The sequence below is a fragment of the Pollicipes pollicipes genome, unplaced genomic scaffold, assembly GCF_011947565.3.
Source record: "Pollicipes pollicipes isolate AB1234 unplaced genomic scaffold, Ppol_2.1 Scaffold_7231;HRSCAF=8579_pilon_pilon_pilon, whole genome shotgun sequence".
In the NCBI taxonomy this organism is placed as follows: domain Eukaryota; kingdom Metazoa; phylum Arthropoda; class Thecostraca; order Pollicipedomorpha; family Pollicipedidae; genus Pollicipes; species Pollicipes pollicipes.
Window position 1 is genome coordinate 8,173,694 of NW_023597034.1, and position 20,262 is coordinate 8,193,955.

The 20,262-nt window shown below is 49.6% G+C and overlaps 1 protein-coding gene across 1 annotated transcript; it reads right to left on the reverse strand.

The window, feature by feature from the left end:
* Nucleotides 1–7,717: 7,717 nt before the first annotated feature.
* LOC119109345 (protein FAM117B-like) lies at nt 7,718–18,804 on the reverse strand. The gene is made up of 8 exons (XM_037232958.1): nt 18,787–18,804; nt 16,415–16,547; nt 15,907–16,061; nt 15,118–15,233; nt 14,150–14,396; nt 10,626–10,764; nt 9,209–9,344; nt 7,718–8,062 (listed from the first exon to the last, which is right to left on the reverse strand). Exons 2-8 carry the CDS (start codon nt 16,527–16,529, stop codon nt 7,891–7,893), a joined length of 1,080 nt encoding a protein of 359 aa, XP_037088853.1. The 5' UTR covers nt 16,530–16,547; nt 18,787–18,804; the 3' UTR covers nt 7,718–7,890.
* Between the last annotated feature and the right edge of the window lie 1,458 nt (nt 18,805–20,262).

Here is a 20,262-nt window from a genome sequence, read left to right on the forward strand (position 1 = left end):
CCAGGCGCTTCCTCGCATCAAGTCTGGTTTGTTTACATAATGCATCACAATCGGCAGCAGTGTGCCAATTGCAAGGTTTCACGCATCCCCAACTGTTAAGTCTCACCGCCACACTACGAAAGCAGAGCCTGGTTTCAGAGCCTGGAGCCAAACACCAGCAAGGTCTGGTAGATAATTTTGCTCCACGTATTTCTTTTACCTGAAGAAACTTGACCATTGAACTGCATCACTCCCGAAGTGCAGGGGTGAGAAGCTCAAGAAATGTTTTCTAAATAATATTTACAAGATGAATATCATCATTTAAGCATTTTTTAAACAGATTTGAAGTCAAATCAGCTGATAACAAGTTTTATCCGAAAAGTACCAGTCTTTATATTTATCTACCTACTTTCGTTTTTCTTGGTATCATACGAGTGTGATAACACCTTTTTCTTCCTTCCTTTTCCATTGCCTTGAGAGGTACCATCTGTTGCTTAAAATGTTGACCAATTTCTTTTCAAGATGCTCCAACTGCAAACTTGCACATATTGTATACATAAATTGGGTTGATTTGCCAGCCGCCCAAACATAGTTGATATGCATCAAAGAGTGAACAATTCGCACGGAGTGAAGGAGACAATTTGAATCACAGAACTCATTTTGCCGCTATTTTTGCCCTGTTAAACCCTCGATTAGCCTTTTTTGTTCATGGCGGTGCCCAATAATTATAAATCCAAGCCTTTCGAATGTCTAACTCACCAGGCTACCTGACAAGGCTGCCCTTATGCTGCCATATGGAGCTTTGGGACAGACCTGACGCAGCTAATACAGAAGTGTTTGATGGCGAAATTCTGTCCTCCAGAATGTTTATCATGCACACCTCTTACTTGTTTCGCATTTTAATCTCGTGGTCTGGTGGACGTGATTGATCTTTATCTTTGGGGGGTGAGTGGGATGACTCTGTCTGTCGGCAAACTGTGCAAACTGTGGTACTGACTTTTTGTTTTGGGGGACCAGGAAGAAGTGTGCCCTGAAAAAGCCAGTAAGTCTCCTGCGGACCAATCGCTTACTTTACCTGCTTTCGACACATTATTTATAGCCAGAGTTGGCCATTTTCGGTTTTAATTCATCGAGTTTTGACATAAGACAAATTACGATGCCTCAAGGCATGCAGTGTGCTTATTTTGTTCCAAAGTATTAATTATTTGTCCCAAATTGCTTGAAGTGGTCCCGCGTGGTTGCTTTAACCAGATGTTTTCCATAGTTGTCATGATTTGCTGGCTGGCAAATGACCGCACTATGTATATGCGCTATATTTTTAACACTGGGATACTCTAAGCTCCATAGCAATTATAATATGAGCTAAATATCAGTACTAGGCAAAAAATCAGACCATTTCATTCCAAATGTCGAGCCAACACCTCAAACTATGTGATTAAATTTGAATTAACAAACCTAAATAGATGCCTTTGCTGCAGCTGAAAAGTGAAGCAGCAAAACTGGCATGGTCATCTAAAAGTTATGGCACTTTTGGAGAAGAGCGATCGTTATGTGGGGCATGCCCATTGTTGCCCTTGACAGAGGTTAACCATGGTAATCAGGATAAGTTGTTCAAAGCGATTTAAAGTGTTTTCGTTTCTGTGTTGTCAGCTTTGTCTGATGTCAACAAGCACACATAAATGAACTGGAAAAATGCAAGTTGAAACCAGCAAAAAATGAGCTTTATCATGTTTTTATCATAAGTGCTGCTGTCAACAGATAGGGAGTAGAGATGATGTTCAACATATGGGCTACTCTAAGTTAGGTTAAGTTGGTTAAGTGCATGGCAAGTGACAATAGGAATTGTGCAGGGATCAGTAACTTACAACTGCCGCTGTGATACCAACAGGTTAGACAGGATGAGATGAAGTAGAGCCTAGTTAGGCATAGTTAGGCTGGGTTAGGCATAGTTAGGCTTCTTTCATGGAAATAAGCATTGGTATTTTGTAAGAAACAGTGACAAAATGTTTGTTTTTCCTGACCCCATCTTAGCAGTAGCCAGAGGTATGTGCATTGTGTTTGACTTGGTGATGGACTGATACGTAGAAGTTCAAAGTTGTTGTTTTTTTTTTGTTTGAGTACATTATCCTTGTTGAATTTGCTGTTGATATTTTGTTGTTGAATTCCTTTGCTTTGTTTTGTGTTAAAAATGCTGTGGAAGGGAAGTGCAAAGTGCAGCATCAAATTATTGGTGTTGCTGAATTTTTTATGCTCATTACACTGTCATGAAGTTGGTATGCTCTAATGTATTCTGTTTCACTTTAGTGAACTAAGATGTTAAAAAGCAAAACAGTTTTGTCAAGTTTATGATATTACGTCCATGACAATTTGAAATAGATGTCTGTTTGCTGAAGCATCAGTCACTAGCTCATAAGCCCCATGTTTTGTAAATTGAATTTTTCACTCCCGGACGGTCTTTTTGCGATGAAATTTTTTCACTCCCACCCTAGTTCAGAGGCAATTCTAGCTCACTGGTACACAGGCATAAGGCAAACCTTCGATTCTAATGACAGATGACATGCAGCATAACATTAAAAAAGGTATCTCACTCTGTGCTCGGGCCGCTCTATATCGAGTAACTCTTTGGAGTGAAATCGCATTACCAGGCGGTGCCATATGAGACAGGGTTCAAAAGGCTCTAAGAGCTAGCCATTTTGATCAGTGTAGGTTTTCAATGTCCTATTTAAATGGGTTCGGCGATTTAAAATTTGGCAAAATGTTTTGATCTACGCGGGATATTTATATAGGTATTTTGGTATTTTTGGTATTTTGGCGGGATGTGTAGGTATTTTGAGTGACTATGCTATCTCCAATGTCTCTTATGGAATTGCGCAATATAATGCGACTGAGAACAGTGTGTGATTTTTTTAACGTCTATTAAACGACGTTTGTGATTTCATTTGAATGTTAGCTTTATGTGTGTACACTGATAAATGCCCATGGCTATATATATATATATATATATATATATATATATATATATATATATATATATCCGTTTTTGACTCACCCGTCAATCACTGACAGTGAGACATTGGGAAGTGGACGGGGTCCTCGTGGTTGCAGGGTTCCGCGTTAAAGCCAACGGGAAATAATGCGTTGTACCAGAGACTGCTTATTCCTGGACATCTATGAGTTTATCTTACGAACTAAGCATCGTCCGATGTTTCAGTTTCTACCATTGAACCCGACATCATATTTACTCTCTGGAATTAAGGCTTTCATACTTCCTTGCGCAAGATCATATTGAGATATGATACGATCTGAACTCTGGCTCAGTCGCCTTGTTCCTTTCACATGAAAACTTGAATGCAGGTGGCACGCACATTCGACGAAAAGAGGCTTAAATCGTTTTCAACAAGTCAGTTGACACTTTTATCTGCCATCACTTGTTTAAGCTGTGTTTTCCTAACATATGTCTCAAATTCGGTCACACCGAGAAAAAAAGAAGTTTTTGATAGCCGGTGGAAAGTCGAAGAATGTCTTCGATATCTGAGATGCACCACACAGGAAACGCTTTTGGAGAAAATAAAAAGGGTCAGATTTTCTTCACGTCGTGCGGCCGCGTGTTAAAGTGAACGAGAAATAATGCATGGCACCAGAAACTGATTATTTGCAGACAATTAAGTTTATCTTTTGAACAACGCTTCATTCAAACAAGAAGTTGACACCAACCGACTCGGCTCTACATTTGCTGTCTGAAACTGTGCCAATTATGCCTGCTTTCGGAACGCCATTACGTGACCTGATATGGCTGCACTCGAGCTCAGCCGCCTTACTTCTGTGACCTGAAAGCTTGGATGCAGTTATGTACATTCGACAAAAAGCCTTAAATTTGTGTCAAGATGTCGGTTGACACTCTTGTCCAGCACCACGTGTTAGACTTGTCCTTCCTGAGCACCGGTCTAACGTTCGGTGACCTCTAGAAATCACTGTTTTTGGTACCCCGTGAAAACGGGATATGTCCTCGCTGTCTGGGATGCTCAACGCTTGTGATGATGTACCTATGCAGCGTAGCAAAAATCAAAGGAGCGGGATTTTTAGGCTGTTGTGTGCTGTGCTTCACTGAATAGGTAATAATGCAATATACAAAAACTAATGGTTAATTCATAAGAAAATCAGCAAATTCTCGATCTGTTTGGGTTAGAGTGATGTAGACTTTTATAATGTGCTGAAAGAAATCGTTCCACATTTGAAAATACCGGAGCAAACACCAGATACCATGAAATAAGCTCCCTTATATTTACTGATGCGCTTTTAAGTTGAAAGACTGCTCTAGACAACACAATTTATCTAATTAGTAAATATGCTCCTCAACACGTCATTGCTTAATCACCTCATCGTACCTTGCACAACACTGATTGGGAACTAATTGAAGGCCGATTCATCTGGAAATGGTGCGCACAAACGTCAAATGTGGACAACTCGACGATTGTACTTTTTGGTGTTGATCGTTGCATGCCTAATAGAATTGCAGGCTTTGAACGACGGTATTATGACGTCATAGATGCCCGAGTGACCTTGAAATAGTGCCCTCGAAAAAGTCTGCAGATCTTCGCGGGCGTGTAGCTCAGAATTTAGAGCGGTCCAGGCCTTAGGAAGGGCAGGTCTGTGAATTGCTTTGAATGATCCAGATGGCTAGTTCAGCTCAAAACCCATACAAATGTGGAACACTCCCTTTGACATGCAGGATCGGATGATATATCGCGTGCACCTTGTTTGCTAACAGTTAAGAGCTGACCTTACATGACCTCTAGAGGTCAAACTTCTCTGTCCCAGAGAAGCCTTTACGTGAGTTGTCCGCGAACATTGAACTATTCTGATGGAAGTGACGTGGCTAGGTAAAGCCATCTGTAGATGATTATTTTACGGGTACTTGTGTACAGTGAAGACGGTTGTGCAGAGGCGTAAAGGAAACGCTTTTACGTCCTAGCGGGAGCGTAACCATCGCCGAAATGGATGCATTTCGGCCACCAGGAACATGAGCCAACAAACAACAAACGTTGCTTGGCTCCTTCGCAGTGGGAAAACCCTCAGTATGGCGGAAGTGATGATGCATAATCCAGCCTTCGCGTTGCAAAGAAATCTTAAGAGTTTTAAAACTGCGACCTTCCACTTGAACCTTCGGCTGCAAGATAAACTACGCAGTATATGACGATGCCATTGCTTTGTGCTACGCCTTATGCGTGAGCAATCCAGTCTCAGATGCACAAAACTGGAACAAAACGGTAGCTGGAACATTATGCACATTGAAAGACTACCGATGTCCCATGGACACTCTGTATCCTTGCTGAGGTCATGTGATCGTTTGTGACGTATGGCATGATGCTAAAGCTGGAGCTTTAGCATCGAGAGAAATCGGACAATTCGAAGACCCTTCCTCTGTCTCTTGTCCCCATCTCTCCGGAGACAGCGATGACGGAACGTGTGCATACCACAGAACGGCCGAATTATGAGGCCACTGCGACTCTTCGCACCGAATTCTACCACCAGTCAGCAATCACTACTTCTGGATCTCTCACCCTACACTACCGTATCCACATTCACGATCAGTCGATGAAGGATAGTCATTCCATCGGTCATTGTGGGCTTCCAGCCTGACAGTGTCCCCGCAATTCGATGTTCCATTCACGGACGACCAAATTTTCCGCTGCTCTCGGTGTCTTTCGGAGCCTCGGCGAAGACATTTCGGCCTCCATAGCACCTTTTGATGTGGCGACTTTGACATAGTGGCCCGCAGTGTCGAGACCGCCTGCGAGTGGCAGCACCTCCTTTTGAGGAGCTTAAGGAGGTGATGAATCGGCACGCAGTCCGGCCCGCAAAGCGCCCGCAGCGCTTGTTGACCGTCGCCCACTGGCCGCCGTTCAGCCGTCCAATGACAAACGACCGATGACAAGCGGCCGTTAGCAAACGGCCGATGGCAAATGAGTCCGTCCAGCCTGTCGCCAGACCGTCGCCGGGGACGACCATAAACGGCCCCCGGCCGAGCGGCGCTTCGCCGGCGTGGGGCTCCCATTCAGGCCCGCTGTATCAGAGCGGGCACCGCACGCTGGCCGGTCGATGTTCGCCGGTTTGAGGACCCCTGCAGGAGGTGCGGTAGGGCCGGGTGGGGTAGGCCAGACAGCGGTCACGGCGCAGCCAATCACGTGAGGCTGCGCAGGCTGGCGCGTTGAGCTGGTGCCGACGACCCAGAAGAGTGTGGGGGTCGCAAACGTCCTCTCGATTCTTACCGTGCCAGCTAGAGTTCAAGGTGGAGGGTGACCTTGCGGAGGTCAATGTCAGCTTCCATAGTTACTAACAAAACACTTCACGTAAGAACGTTTATTTAGGAAACTGGACATTCGTCACTCATGATTCCACCAGCAATCTGTCGAGCCGACTATTTAAAAGGTTTGTTTCCAACCAAGGTACTCATATTATTTTCTTGAATATTTTCTTCGTCAATAACACGTTTTGTCTCTGCCTAGCTATTTCAACGAACTAAGTACCATATACAAAGTGGCTGAAGACTGTGTGGTAAGGACATCCAGCCTTTGGATGGCCAGTGAGTGGCGTGCAGGACAGTTCAGAGGCAGTGAATACAAAATGGTATGCCACATCACAGTTACACCATGGGGAACCTTAGAAATGTGTGGATGCAGGGGCTGTGATACAGGAGCATGGGCATGTCAATAATAATTCACAGGTTGTAACGTGAAAGAGGCGCTGCTATATTAGTTGAAATGCTTGTAATCAGTCAGCTAAAAGTGTGGTAACCTTATTGCCATTGCGATCCAGCGTCTGTAGCTTCATCCGGCGGGCCCGGGTGCATATTTGCTACCACATTTGCGCATCAAGCTGGTGCAGTGCACAAATAAAATATTAATCCATCGATTTTCGACCACTAAAGCAGCATCGAATACTAACATGGGTCACGTAACTAAAAGTAACTGAAAAACACGACTGCTGAAACGCCAAACTTTTAAAGAAAACAACAAACTCTGAACGGTAACAGGACGACCCACCCACATGACATTCCCGAATGTAAGAAATGCAATCCAGGCAATTAGCGTTGCAATAATATCTCACATAACCTTACATGGCACGGACAGATAAAGCCCGAACAACTGGAATACTGCGGTGCTCGCCACCGACGCCACTTACATTATCAGCGTCCGCAGCGTCGGTCGCCTGGAGTGCTCCAGGCGACCGAGGGCGTCCGGCCGACGTCAGGGGCGTCGCGCGGTCCTCGGGAGCGGTCCCGCGCAGCAGCTAACGGCCCCCTGCCCCCCCCCCCCCCCCTCCCCACACCCAGACGTCGTGACCGGACCACCGGAACGGCCCGGACCGGCGCGTCTGCCAGGGGGTCCAGCGAGCCTCGCCACGAGCCGAGGCCTCCGCCGGCCGCGCCGGAGCCGGACCGCAGCGGCCAGCGCACGAGCCCGGCCCAGCCCTCACGCGCCGCGCGCACGGCGCCGATCAGCGGCAGCGAGCCGGTGCGGTCTTTGTACGGCAGGTGACGATCACAGCCGAAGCTTGGGCACGGCGGCCACGCCAGTCGCCGCCGCCCTCGCGCTGGACGGGGCTCCGTGCCCCCGCAGCCGAACGCCGCCTCGCCGTGCACCCCTCCCCAGACAGAGACATCCCCAACCCACGTAAAGCGGACGAGCATGTACAGCTCGCAGAAGATCCCCCTCCCCACCCCGAAACACGCCGACGACCTCCCTATCACAACGGGACTCTGGAGCACAGCCTCTCCCTGCGACCGCCGCAGCCCGGCGAGCACCGACCGCCGCGCGCTCCGGCACGTCGCAGCGGCGGCTGCGCCTGCGACTACACTACGTAACAGGGCCGGGTCCGCCGCTGAGATCAGGCACGGCGGCGGTCGCGCCCCTACGACTTGGAGAGGGCGGCCTTGAGCGGCGGCGGCTTGGCGGGCGTTGGCACGGTTCCTGAGGAGTCGTCGCCGCGCTGGCGGAATGGTGGCCTCGAGAAGGCCGAGCCGAGGCTGGGCTTCAGCTCGAACACGGCCGGCTTGATGAGCGGGTCTAGCGGCACCGGCCTCCTGCGCACGGGGGTGACGCGGTCAGACGGCTCGCGGCGGCGTCCGGCGGCGCGGCGCTGCCCCGCGCGCGACTCACGCCAGCGTCCGGTCACCGCTGCGCCTCAAACGGCACATCTCGATCGGCCCAGCGCCCACCAGAACGACAACATATTTAAATAACTTGATTATTTCTGATGGCCCGAGGGTAGCTTCGTGAAACACCCACTGCACGCAACGTCTGTTTACAAGTCGCCTTGCCATGAGCTCACAGCTAACTTGAAATTTCTAAGACAACTGGGGCCATTAGACGGGAAGACTCCGCAGCAAACTCGTTTGAACCAAGCCTCCTCGATACAGAATACATCTGTCAGCTTTAGTATGAGCTTCAACTTAAACCTTCTTTAAAAAAAACACTCATCTTGTCCCACCGCGACAAATATGAGTTCCCCCCGCAGCTTTACACCTTGTGCACCAGCCGCCATCTTACATACCATGCACGGGCCCGAGATGGGCTAGCACGCAGCCACACCTTGTATTTGCCATTGACTCACCCACAAGCTCCGACTTCGTTTTTCCAGGGTTCTGACGTAGACTCGTCCATAGTCTCTCATCGTGTATTTCAGTGAAGCTGAGACAGACTCGCCCCCATAGTCTCTCACCGTGTATTTCAACGGAGCTGAGGCGGACTCGCCCATAGTCCCTCACCATGTATTCCTACAGAGCTGACGTGGACTCGTCCACAGACGCTCATGCCGTACTTTCTACGCTCTTATGACAGCCTCATCCACAGCTCCTCACACTGTATTTTGCGGTGACTTGAACGGACTAGTCTGCAGCCTCCCACTTTAAAATTTCCGTTGATTTGAAAACAGCTCATCAACAGACGCTCGCCATGTACTCCGCACGGACTTGACACCACTCACTACCAGACCCGCACCTTGCACTCTCCATGGGCCTCACACCATTCTCCACCAGACCCTCATCTTGTTCTCTCCATGGATTTGGCACCACTCACCACCGGACCGTCACCTCACACTCTCCATGAACTTGACACCACCCACTACCAGACCCACACCTTGCACTCTCCATGGGCTTCACACCACTCACCACCAGACCCTCACCTTGCACTCTCCACGGACTTGACAACACTCACCACCGGACCCTCACCTTGTACTCTCCATGGACTTGAGGCACACCCGTTCACAGCCGTCAGGAGGCGCGCCCGCCAGGAAGCGATTGATCTGAGGCGACGAGCCGAGCCGGCTCAGCTCCAGCTCCGGCGTCGAGCACTTGCTGGCCTCTCCTGCCGGGCGGGAGGGCCGCAGTCAGCTCCGGCCGCGGTGCACGGCCACAGCAGACACGGCGACGAGGCAGGCCCGGTAACGACGACTCCGGACAGTGAGGGTTCGGACACGGCAGGCCCAGGCGCCACCACCACCGCTCCTCATACTCAAGCTTGGGATTTTAGCTCGTCTGAAAGTTATTGCATTCGATGACAGTTAAGCAATTGCGGCCTTTTCTGTGGAGAGAGCGGCGGAAAATGGAACACAAAGAGGATGACCTTCCATCTTACCAACAGAACAGGCTACTTTCAACTTGTTTCGTAATGCACTCACAAGATGCAGTAAACTTCCTATGTTCAGCTTGCAGTTCACAACCCTTTGAACAGTGGAGACGGGACAGCCCCCAAGCTACAGACTGACGAGGACCACGAACACCTTAGCAAAACAAATGCCGCACACAAACTAACGTGTTCTACAGCGGCTCACGAACCAGGACTTTGATCCAAGCCGCACAATGACAAGGCCACGTTTGCAATGCTAACGGTCCCACCACGCATTCCTGTCGGTGCGGTACCTGGCACGCGTCCGGCGAACCACGCTATGGGCCGCAATTACCAACACTACCTGTTCGCCACCAACACGACACAACTGCGACAGCAAGGCCCCCGGCTCAACATATCCCGCCTGACCGGCCAAGGCCACAGCGACGCTGATCACGTGACCAGCCTGGCATGCCGTGCCACGTCCTGTGTTAGATCTTCGACTCACAGCGCTACAGCGTCACTTAAACTAGCCGGACTGTCCATTGTCCCGGCGCATGCAACTGCCTACATCACTGGCAATGTCAGCCCTTGCCAGGGCCGTGCGGTCTACCGCCCCGCGCTCCGGTGCTGCGGCCGGTCCTGCTCCCCCACGACCGACCCACCCCTTACCAGGGCCGTGCGGTCTACCGCCCCGCGCTCCGGTGCTGCGGCCGGTCCTGCTCCCCCCCCCCCCCCCCCCCACGACCGACCCACCCCTTACCAGGGCCGTGCGGTCTACCGCCCCGCGCTCCGGTGCTGCGGCCGGTCCTGCTCCCCCCCCCCCCCCCATGACTGACCCACCCCTTACCAGGGCCGTGCGGTCTACCACCCCGCGCTCCGGTGGTACGGCCGGTCCTGCTCCCCCCCACGACTGACCCACCCCTTACCAGGGCCGTGCGGTCTACTGCCCCGCGCTCCGGTGCTGCGGCCGGTCCTGCTCCCCCCACAACAGACCCACCCCTTACCAGGGCCGGCCGGTCCTGCTCCCCCACGACTGACCTGCCAGTGCGAGCAGGTCCACCTCGGCCGAGAGCGCCGGCGACAGCAGCGGCTCGTCCACCGGCGTCTGCGTGTTGACGGAGCGGCGCGACAGCATCAGCAACTCGTCCACCGGCGCCAGGTGTCCGTCCACCGGAAACTGTCGGCAGAGGGCACGCAGCGTCCACACGGCGTCCACATGGCGTCCACTGGCGTTAAGTGCCCATCCACCGCACACTGGCGCCAGACGCCACACGTCTGCACAGAATCCGCGCCAACTTAAGCAGGTCCATCGAAACAAGGCGCCTGCCAACCGGAGCACTGCCAGAAGGACGCACACAGCACCCACCCACGCCACGTGGCCGTCCACCAGGAGCTGACAGGGACGGTGTCCGCCACAGAGCATTCGCCCACGCTGGCGCAGCGACCGCTGAGCAGTCCGCCCGCGTTCACTGGAGAAGCCAGAGGGGCGCGCCAGCCATACCCCCCCCCCCCTCACTCTCCCCCAGCAGGGTAAGACCCGCATCGGCACTCGGAACAGTATCCGTCAGTCACCAACAGCACGACAGCGCCTGCCCCTCGCTGTTTGCGCGCGTGCGGGGTTACTGGACCGCTGTGTCCACAGGCAGCTATCGGACACCAGTTTCACGGACGGAGCCAGCGAGTGAGTCTCTGGGGCTTTACGACGGACACGGCCAGCATACAGGTATGCACCCAAGGAGAACGTCCAGTAATGGCGCGAACAGTTTGTTGATAATCGCGTTCAACGTCAGCTTACATGTGAAATCTTCTTATTCTTGTCTTCGGCAACATCATTTACTGTATCTTGTTAGAAAAGGTGGCGTCACCGCCCAGCCGTGGATATTTTACAAAAACTACGTAACTACGCGCTTTTACAAAATCCACATAAATAGCTCCGGCCGCCGACTACGTTCTGCTAATAGGTGGCGCTACTGCGCACAGAGTACGGTCGGCTTCAAAACAAGCTGTCGAAACACATTGATAATAATTTGGGCTTTTGGACGCACCGACTACCCTGGTCATATGGCGCCAATATCGAATGATATTCAGGACAATTCTAATGCACATTCTTCCATCTTTAGGAATGCAGCTAACGATAATCCCATGCGACGTGTGCATATCCAAGTATAACTGATCAGGCCGATGTCAACTACAAGCTCCATCCTGCCGACCTTTTGGCCGAAAGTTTCTGGTACCGGCTTCTACTACTTTCTGATCTTGCGCAACAGGCGCCTTCGACCCATAAAACTACGTCCAGCATTGCAAAATAGATGAATGGCTAAAGGAATGTGTTTCACATTTGCATGTGGTTTTAAAATGAAATAGCAATCCTGAAGATGTTTTGATGCAGCTCATGGCCATGCCCTTTTTAACACATAAAAGCCTCCTGGTTCCTGAGCTTTACAGCCGCAAAGATGTGGCAGTCAGTGTGTATTTCAGTCAGTGTGTCAGTGTGTATGAGTCAGTATTTCAAGGTCACATTGGCATTCATGACGTCACAAGAACGTCGTTGAAATCCTGTCATTCCTTAAGGTGTGCGGCGACCAAGGTCAAGAAAGATATAACTGGTCGAGTCGTTCATATCTGGCGTTTGTGAGAATGATTTCCAGACATAACGGCCGTCAACTGGCTCTCGATCAATGTTGTGCTAGGTAGAATGAAGTTTCAAGGAACATACTTACTAAACAAGGAAATTGCATTTTATAGAGCAGTCTTTTCTACTTTAAGTATATAAATCGTATCCCCTGGTACATTGAAGGTCGATAACTATCAGCATAAGGACTCCAAACTCGTAATGCAAGATGTGTTGAAAGGGAGTGCTTCACATTTGAAGATCTTTAAGAAATATCAGTTTTGAAAAAGCTTACTTATAACGATTTATATACTTAAAGTAGAAAAGACTGCTCTATAAAATGCAATTTCCTTGTTTAGTAAGTATGTTCCTTGAAACTTCATTCTACCTACCTTAGCTTAGGGAAACATGATATGATTGTGATCATTTCAAAATACGGTGCGTGCCAGCGGGCACGTGACCGCGAATACCAACGTGTCACCTTCCCCCAGCACGCAGCAGCCGCGCATGCCCCCCCCCCCCCCCGCCACACACACACACATTCACTTGCTTGGCGATGACCACCCACCATCCTACCACACACACTCAGTCGCATTCCTCATAGAAACAGGCCGTTCCCAATCCATGTAGGGCTCTTCAGACCCTTTCACACTCACTCATTACAAAAATCATCAAACCGCCCTGCATCCGGCTCCATCCCTGTACGGAATGTTACCCAGTTCAAGACACCGAGGCACGCAGCAGATATGCCGGCATAACCACACTTATAACCATTGCATGCTTTTGAACGCAATATATTACTGCACACAACACAATTTTACTTTTTAGTAAATAAGCTCTTCATTACATCGTTTGATTACGTCATGGAGTGTTTGTACAGCGTGAAAGTGGCTGCCAGACTGGCTGTGTCCGAATTGCCACTATAGCGGACGGGCTGACCCACTTGTAGTACTTCGATCTGCCCAGAGGTGACGCGAGTGTTGGCACGTGTCTGCGAATCTTTAACATAATTGTGTGCGCGCGTTTTCACCCTTCGTGGTAGTGTGCATATTAATCTGTGATTTTGTTATGTTTACTCGCATTCACATATTCGGTTATGGCGCTGTCTTACCTCCGTCATAACTCGCACCGTTGCCCGAAAGCCTGTATTATATAGCACAAAATATGATTTGTGTTCGAAACTTGCACTGACCGCATCCAATGGTCTAAAGTCAACTGATGACCACTGATGCCACGAATCGCAATGATGTACGCAAGGCACGATTACGTCGATAATCATATCTGCTCGTGGCCTTAAGCACTACATGACCAGTGGAATGGCGGTATTTCCGTGACGTTTCATGACGTCATTTATGTTTGGGTGACCCTGAAATGGTCTGCACGAGCTCGCGAGCGTCGAGCTCAGAAACAGAACAGTTTTAAGCCTTAAAAAGGAATGAGTGAACTGCACTGAATGGTCTCCAACATGGCTATCTCAATTTAAGCCACATACAGAAGTGGAACACTATCTTTAATGGGATTGTTCCACATGTGTGTGAAGTTTTTAACTGAAATAGTCATCTTGAAGACTTTTTGGTGAAGCCCATAGCCTTACCCTTCTTAAGACTTAAACCCCTCTAGTTTCTGAGCTACCCACATTTTGGGGAGATCATTTCAAGGTCACACGGACATCCATGACACCATGTCACTGCCATTTCGTTACCCATGCGGTGAGCACGGCCAAACAAAGAATAACTGCCAGGTCATTCATATCCGGCGTTTGTGAGCACGATTTCCAGATACAACGGCCGTAAATTGGCTATCGACTAATGTTGTGCGAGGTACGATGACGTGATTGACGCTTACTACATCTATACATGATAAATACATCCACTGACCCATCTCAGGTCACGCCGCCTTCTCTGAGCCAGCTAACGCCACCGGCACACCCACGTTGCTCCTCGACACTGACCTGGCTGAAGGCGAGCACGCGCTGCTGCACGAGCCGCTCGATCTCTTGGTTGAGGCCCTCGACCGAGCTGCGCATGCGCGGCGGCGTGGCGGGCGCGCGACCGGCCGCCGGGCCCGGGATGGCAATGGGCAGGGCGGCCGGCACCGGCGACACCTGCAGCAGCGAGTGGTCGCCCGGCACCGGAGACTGGCGCAGCGCGCCCAGCGACCACAGCCGCGTCGACACCTCCTTAGTGTTGCGCTGCAGCCTGTGGCAGCGGCGGCCGCCGGTCAGGCCACAGCCGAGGCCCGGTGGCGCCGCCGGCCGCGACACGGCGTCTGGGACTGCTCACGTCTCTGATGACGTCATCGGGCAGTCAGCTGACGACTGCCAGGCGTGACCACGGAACCGGGCTGGGAGGGGGCCTTATGTGCGCCAGGTCCAGCACGTGCTCCACACTCCACTGCAATGCTTCACGTTTGAAGAGTGATGAGGAAACATGCGGGTACCTCAGGACTAGATGTATGCAGTCTTATGCCACACAAGAAGCGTGTGCAAACAGGAGCACACGCCTCTTGGCGTTCTGTACACGCCATAACGCGAACCCCTGGCGCAGTCACCGTGAATAAGGTGCAGATGAACGGAGCGATGGTCACCGCATTTTCCACCCTTCTGTCAAATGGAGCGACTACCACTAAGCGATAGGCTGAAGCTGAGCCCTTAGTGGACTGAATTTTCGAGATACAGCACAAGCAAATCCAACAATGTTTAACCCATCTTGGCCACTGATCCCAATTTTTCATGAATGCCATGTTTTGTTCAATACCATAAGCCAGATCACAAGTGAATCTAAACACCATGTTTGCCAATCAGTTCCAATCGTAACACATTTCATTTCTAAGAATACTACACAGATAGCACACCTTGTTCACCACATGTAGCCCTCCGCCCCCCCCCCCCCCCCCCGGCGTGGCATGCGGGTTGCTCACCGCTGTCGGATGAGCTTCTTCTCGAGGCAGTCACCGGCGGCACCCGGAGAGATGAGGCCCGAGTTCCTGGCCAGGGAGCCGGCCGGCGGCTTGAGGCTCGCCCACTCCTCCGGCGTCTGCGGGCGCACGGGGTCCGTGCCGTCACGACCACTGCTGGGCCGGCGAGGCCGCCGGGGGGCGCGAGCCAGCGCAAGCACCGATGCCGTGCACGTGTGAACGACAGGCTCTCTCACAGTCTATCTGATCCATGCGTGTTCTTTATAGGATGTTTATCTTACCCCGATGTGCTCTCGTTTCACCTCTTCAGCACACGATATTGAACAAATGGGAGGCATCCGTATGCACATGGCTGCCTTAGCCGGCTAACCCACGCCCCGGGTGCCCATTTATCGTCGCGTCACCGGAGCAAGGCCTCTGACCCGCCGTCAGCGCTCCTTGGCCGCAACCAGCCCTCGCTCATGACGGTGGTTGAAGTTTTAGGGTGCGCCGACTACTACGGTCATTTTGTGCTCATTGCAGCTAAGTGAGTACCGAAGCGTATAAATGGCTGCTTAAAGTCCTACGCCTGTCAACAATTGGAGCAGCTGTCCTGTGCCAAGTGTGCAAAAATCGTCGCCAATGGGGTCCGAAAAGGTAAGACCTGCAGCATCTCGTCCGAAACAGTGACCCCTCTCCACAAAACTGCGGGCAGAAGTGAACCTCACTGCCGCTGCCGGCCGGCCAGTCCAGCCTTCATCGGCCCGGCCCGGGGCGCCTACAGCCGCGGCCGCCACCACGCGCGTTCCTCACCTGCGTGGCCTTGTCAGCGGGCCGGACGCCGCTGAAGAGGGCGGGTCGGTCACGCGGCCACTGGCCCAGCAGGCAGAGCGTGTCCAGCGAGGAGGCACGCCGCATGGGGGCGCCGCAGCGCTGCGACGCCGCCGGCCACGGGCCCCGGCCGCCCTCTGCCAGCAGAGCACTGCGTCACAGCAGCAGGACAACAACACAGAGGGAGCACCAATGTCTCGCAAGGGCTACCAAAGCAGATGACTGATGACATCATGTTGAAGGAGTACACTGAACTACTGATGCAGGCAGTCCAGCCAGGAAATGTTTCAGCACAAATAACTGGATATAAGCAGAAACATGCAGAAAACACTGAGCGTTTGGCACATGGAGTGCAGTCGTCTTTTGAGAATACTAATATGCCAACACATGACATGCTGGCCATTCAAACAAGAGCATGCACTTTACATGAATACTTCAATACCACACATAAAGTACCCACATGTCAGTATCTTTGCTGCAGCTTACTCACCATGAACTTCTGTTTGTTGTGAGCTGTCTCTAAGAAGTACATTTGGTGACCCTGACTTATGGCTATGGCAGACAAGCATAGATGGTGACACACTTCTAATAAAGGCCCGAGGCATGGTGCAGCCCTTCAGGACCTGAAACTGATGTCAGCCATGTATCAGAAATGCCAGACCATCATTGCATTCCACAAGGCAAACATAGTTTTTTTCAAAATTGCTGGGCATTCAATGAACAAGGTGAGCGTTATTCCCAATTGTGTTCCTGAATCATTAAAAGCCAATCATATCTAAAGCATTTCTGTCATACAGTGATGCAATGACTTTGGTCGCAAGTTAACACTGTCACAACCAGCAAATGCAAGCATTCTGGACCATTCTGTACCCCAAAAGCACAGGATAATTTAATGCCCATGACAACCAAGGGCATAATGAGGACTGGTATGGGATAAAGCACTTACCAAAACATGAATACTCCAGGTTATTTTACTGCTACAGATATGACTGCTCAAGATATGCAGATGGATAAATAGATAATCATGATAATTCTCAAACATGTGCATGAAAGATCTGAACAATCTGACTATGCCTCTCAGTAAAACATTTACTTCTTCTAAATGGCAGAGCAGTGTCCTAACTGGAAGGGAAAAGAGCATCTGGAGGTAGCCTGGGTTCACCTAGAACCTAGCATAGCTTCAGGGATGAGATTTCCTCTAACTGGCTTTGCAACACTACATCTCTGATGCAAACAATCTGAGGAAAGGTGAAGCATTGGCCATAAGCACAGGCAAGGCACAACATAACCTAAACAGTCCAATGCTGTGAGCATCCTACAGGTGAATGCCTAAGCACTGTGCCTCTCTGTTATTGTTCATACTAACTCACATAAGTCAGGGAAATGGTGCTGAATACAATGCCCTGAGTCACTTCTTGGTGTGAATTCAACAGATATGGCAGCCTGATGGTGCAATCCTGCAGGATCATCAATGCAAGCATGCATGAAATAAAAGTACCTGGCACACACACAATCACACAAACACTTAGGTCATAACAACATCTGCCAATAAACCTCTCTTACATGTACCCTCCAGCTATCTTCTAAAGCCAGATTCCCTCTGTATTCTAAGTTTTGCTTTTATTTACTGTGAACATGGGACTGCCTGATGGCTTAGCTAGATGATTGAACACTCTTGAATTGAGCAGCCAAACTCCATTTGCAAAGCTAGAAATACAATTGTGTACTGTAGGCAGGCTACTTAATGCCCTCACCACTACAACCTACATGCATTTAACATGCTGATACCTATCCACACACAGACTGTGGTTCAGATCCTCCTGTTTGGTGGCTTCATTTTTTAATTGTGATAATGTACACACAAAAGAAGCACATTTTTCACACCTGAACCAAATTTGTTACCACAAACACATTTGTGACATGCCTAATGCACTGTGAATACCCTATAACTAAATTATGTAAGTGGTAGAAACCAGATGAGGGATGCAGACGCTGCAATGAGAACATGACAATGTGGTTTTCGGCATGTCAGGAAGCAAAAATAGTCAATTTTGAACACTGCTGACTGCTGAGTGACAATTGTAGCCAGTGTGGTCTACTCACTTGCCTCCAGTGAACTAAATACAGTGCACCAAATATTGTACCTTTGGTTTTGTTACAAGCCAAACATGGCAAGGTGACTTTTGAGCATGTCAGCCTTTTCTCTTCAGCACACCAGCATTTTGCAACCACCTTAAAGACCAGTTTGTATAACCTACCTACTGCACTAGATGCCTGCACAATGGTGGCACCCTGAATCTCATGCCCATTGGGAGAATTGCTACCTGAAATAAACTTTGCAAAATCACAATTCCTTGAAACACTGGCCCTCTATGCATTGAAATCGGTGACAACTGGGTACTTAGCTTTACTCTAGGAGGCTCAGATTTACAGCATGCATGCCCTGAAAATGTTGCCGTGGAATTGCTGCCACAACTGCAATACTGGACATATTTGACATATCATGCATTTGTTTGCTGCCTGGCTTGTAGACTGAGATGGGAGAGACAAAAAGGGATTCAGCCAGAGACTATGATGATAGCTATTCATAACTGACACATTCCTATCTAACAATGCCCTTATGCAGCTTTCATTCATCATGCCCCACATCTCTGATCGGTATCGGGCAAAGCATCAGCAAAGCAACAAAGGCATCCCGTGACCGAAATCGAGAGCGCAGGAGAAAATGACAGTTTTGAACGCATAGCCTGGGTACGATAAATGTTATGTAACTCGGAAATATGATTTTCTTACCGAAGTCACGATTAGCTATGTCCAGCTTCCCAAAATGATTAAAATATTACAGGGGTGCACAATACTCACAATATCCTCAACAGTCCCACCAGCCTTTTGCCTCTCCAAGTCATGCAGCTGATGCCCTTGGAGCTCTCAAAGTTTGTCTCAAATGTATGAATCCAGTTAATATTAATAGTGTCAGCAAAAGTTTACGAATGATAAGACCAACTGAATCATAGTGGCCAATCGTTGCAAAGAAATTCAGCTGGCGAGAGCCACATTTAGTAAACAAATAGATCCACGAACAGGTGTAGTTGAGTTCATGTGCGCTGAGTTCGTGCCTGCAAATATTTGTTGTCTTCGAGTGCCAATCGCAGGTGGTACTTCACCGCGGTTCTCTTCAGCGGGAAGGCGCGCCGTGCGCCCGAAATTTGCCGTTGTACAACGTAAAAGCTTGCTAGAGTTAATCATAAGCACTTTTGGGTCATCAGGTGTATTAACAACAGGATTTGGTCAGAAAATAAGGTCAGTCAGGTGTCTACGTGTCCGTAGATTCGGGGGGTATTGGTAGTTTTGCAAAATAAGTAGGGACTGTGTGCAGTGAGCGGGAGAAAACGGTTAAACCAACACATCAAATACGAAATAAAAATGCTTCTCAAATTTGACCCACCTGCCTCGCGATGCATTCCTCGCATGACTTATCAGGCACAGCATGCTATTCTTTCTGATAGATTTTGTGAGAAGAGGAGCATGACTGGAAGGTGAGCGTTATCTAAAGAGTGATGGGTCACAGCGCACTGAATCTCAATAAACTACAGAATTAGTGAGGTTGTGTATGGTTCCATCTATAAACTTATTTGTTCTATTGTGCGAGAAGCCTATGTGAGGTGTTGTCAGCCTCAGCTTGCTGCTTATTGGCATGATAGGGAAAAATGCTTTCAAGATCAATTCCATTAAGACCTAATTGCATACCAGCACAAGCAGTAGCCAAACATGTGTCAAAGTTCACATTGGTATGTTACACAGGGATTGCATGGTTTGTATGCTAATGCTGATTGTTTCCAAACAACCTCAGTAAGGTTTTGTGGTATATTGAGGATGATAAGCCTGATACCATTGTCCTTACTGGATGTATTTCATAAGCCAAATCAATTCCACTGTCACCAGCCAGGTTATTTTTAAAGATTCTTTTTCTCTAGACTTTAAATCTGATGCCAAACAGGCCAGCTGGGTTCATCAAGAATGCAAGGTGCTGTTTTTTATCAGATGATACCTAAACCCAGCAGCAATTTCGGTCCCATGCACAATTTGAGAAGTGATATGGATAGGGATAAACTAGGGAACAGTGTTCTACTGATGTCTAGTGTCTGGCATGGTTGACAGAAACCAAATTAGTGATCACCAATCAACAGAAGCACTATGCACACTGCTGGAGATGATGCATTCAAGAGGGCCAAGCCACCTGGTTGTCACAGTTATTTCACTGTAAGGAAATAGACTGGATCTCATGTATGTCTCAAGTGCCAGAGTCACTTGCTCTTGCTACAATGCTTGGTGTGGTCC

What these genes read in the sequence shown, in the direction of transcription:
- LOC119109345 (XM_037232958.1), bottom strand. Translation starts at nt 16,529, where the DNA reads ATGCCTCGGGCCTTTATTAGAAGTGTGTCACCATCTATGCTTGTCTGC. An exon ending in ACAACAAACAGAAGTTCATG is followed by an intron (nt 16,062 to 16,414) that starts GTGAGTAAGCTG and finishes CTCTGCTGGCAG; the next exon opens with AGGGCGGCCGGGGCCCGTGG. An exon ending in CCGCTGACAAGGCCACGCAG is followed by an intron (nt 15,234 to 15,906) that starts GTGAGGAACGCG and finishes GTGCGCCCGCAG; the next exon opens with ACGCCGGAGGAGTGGGCGAG.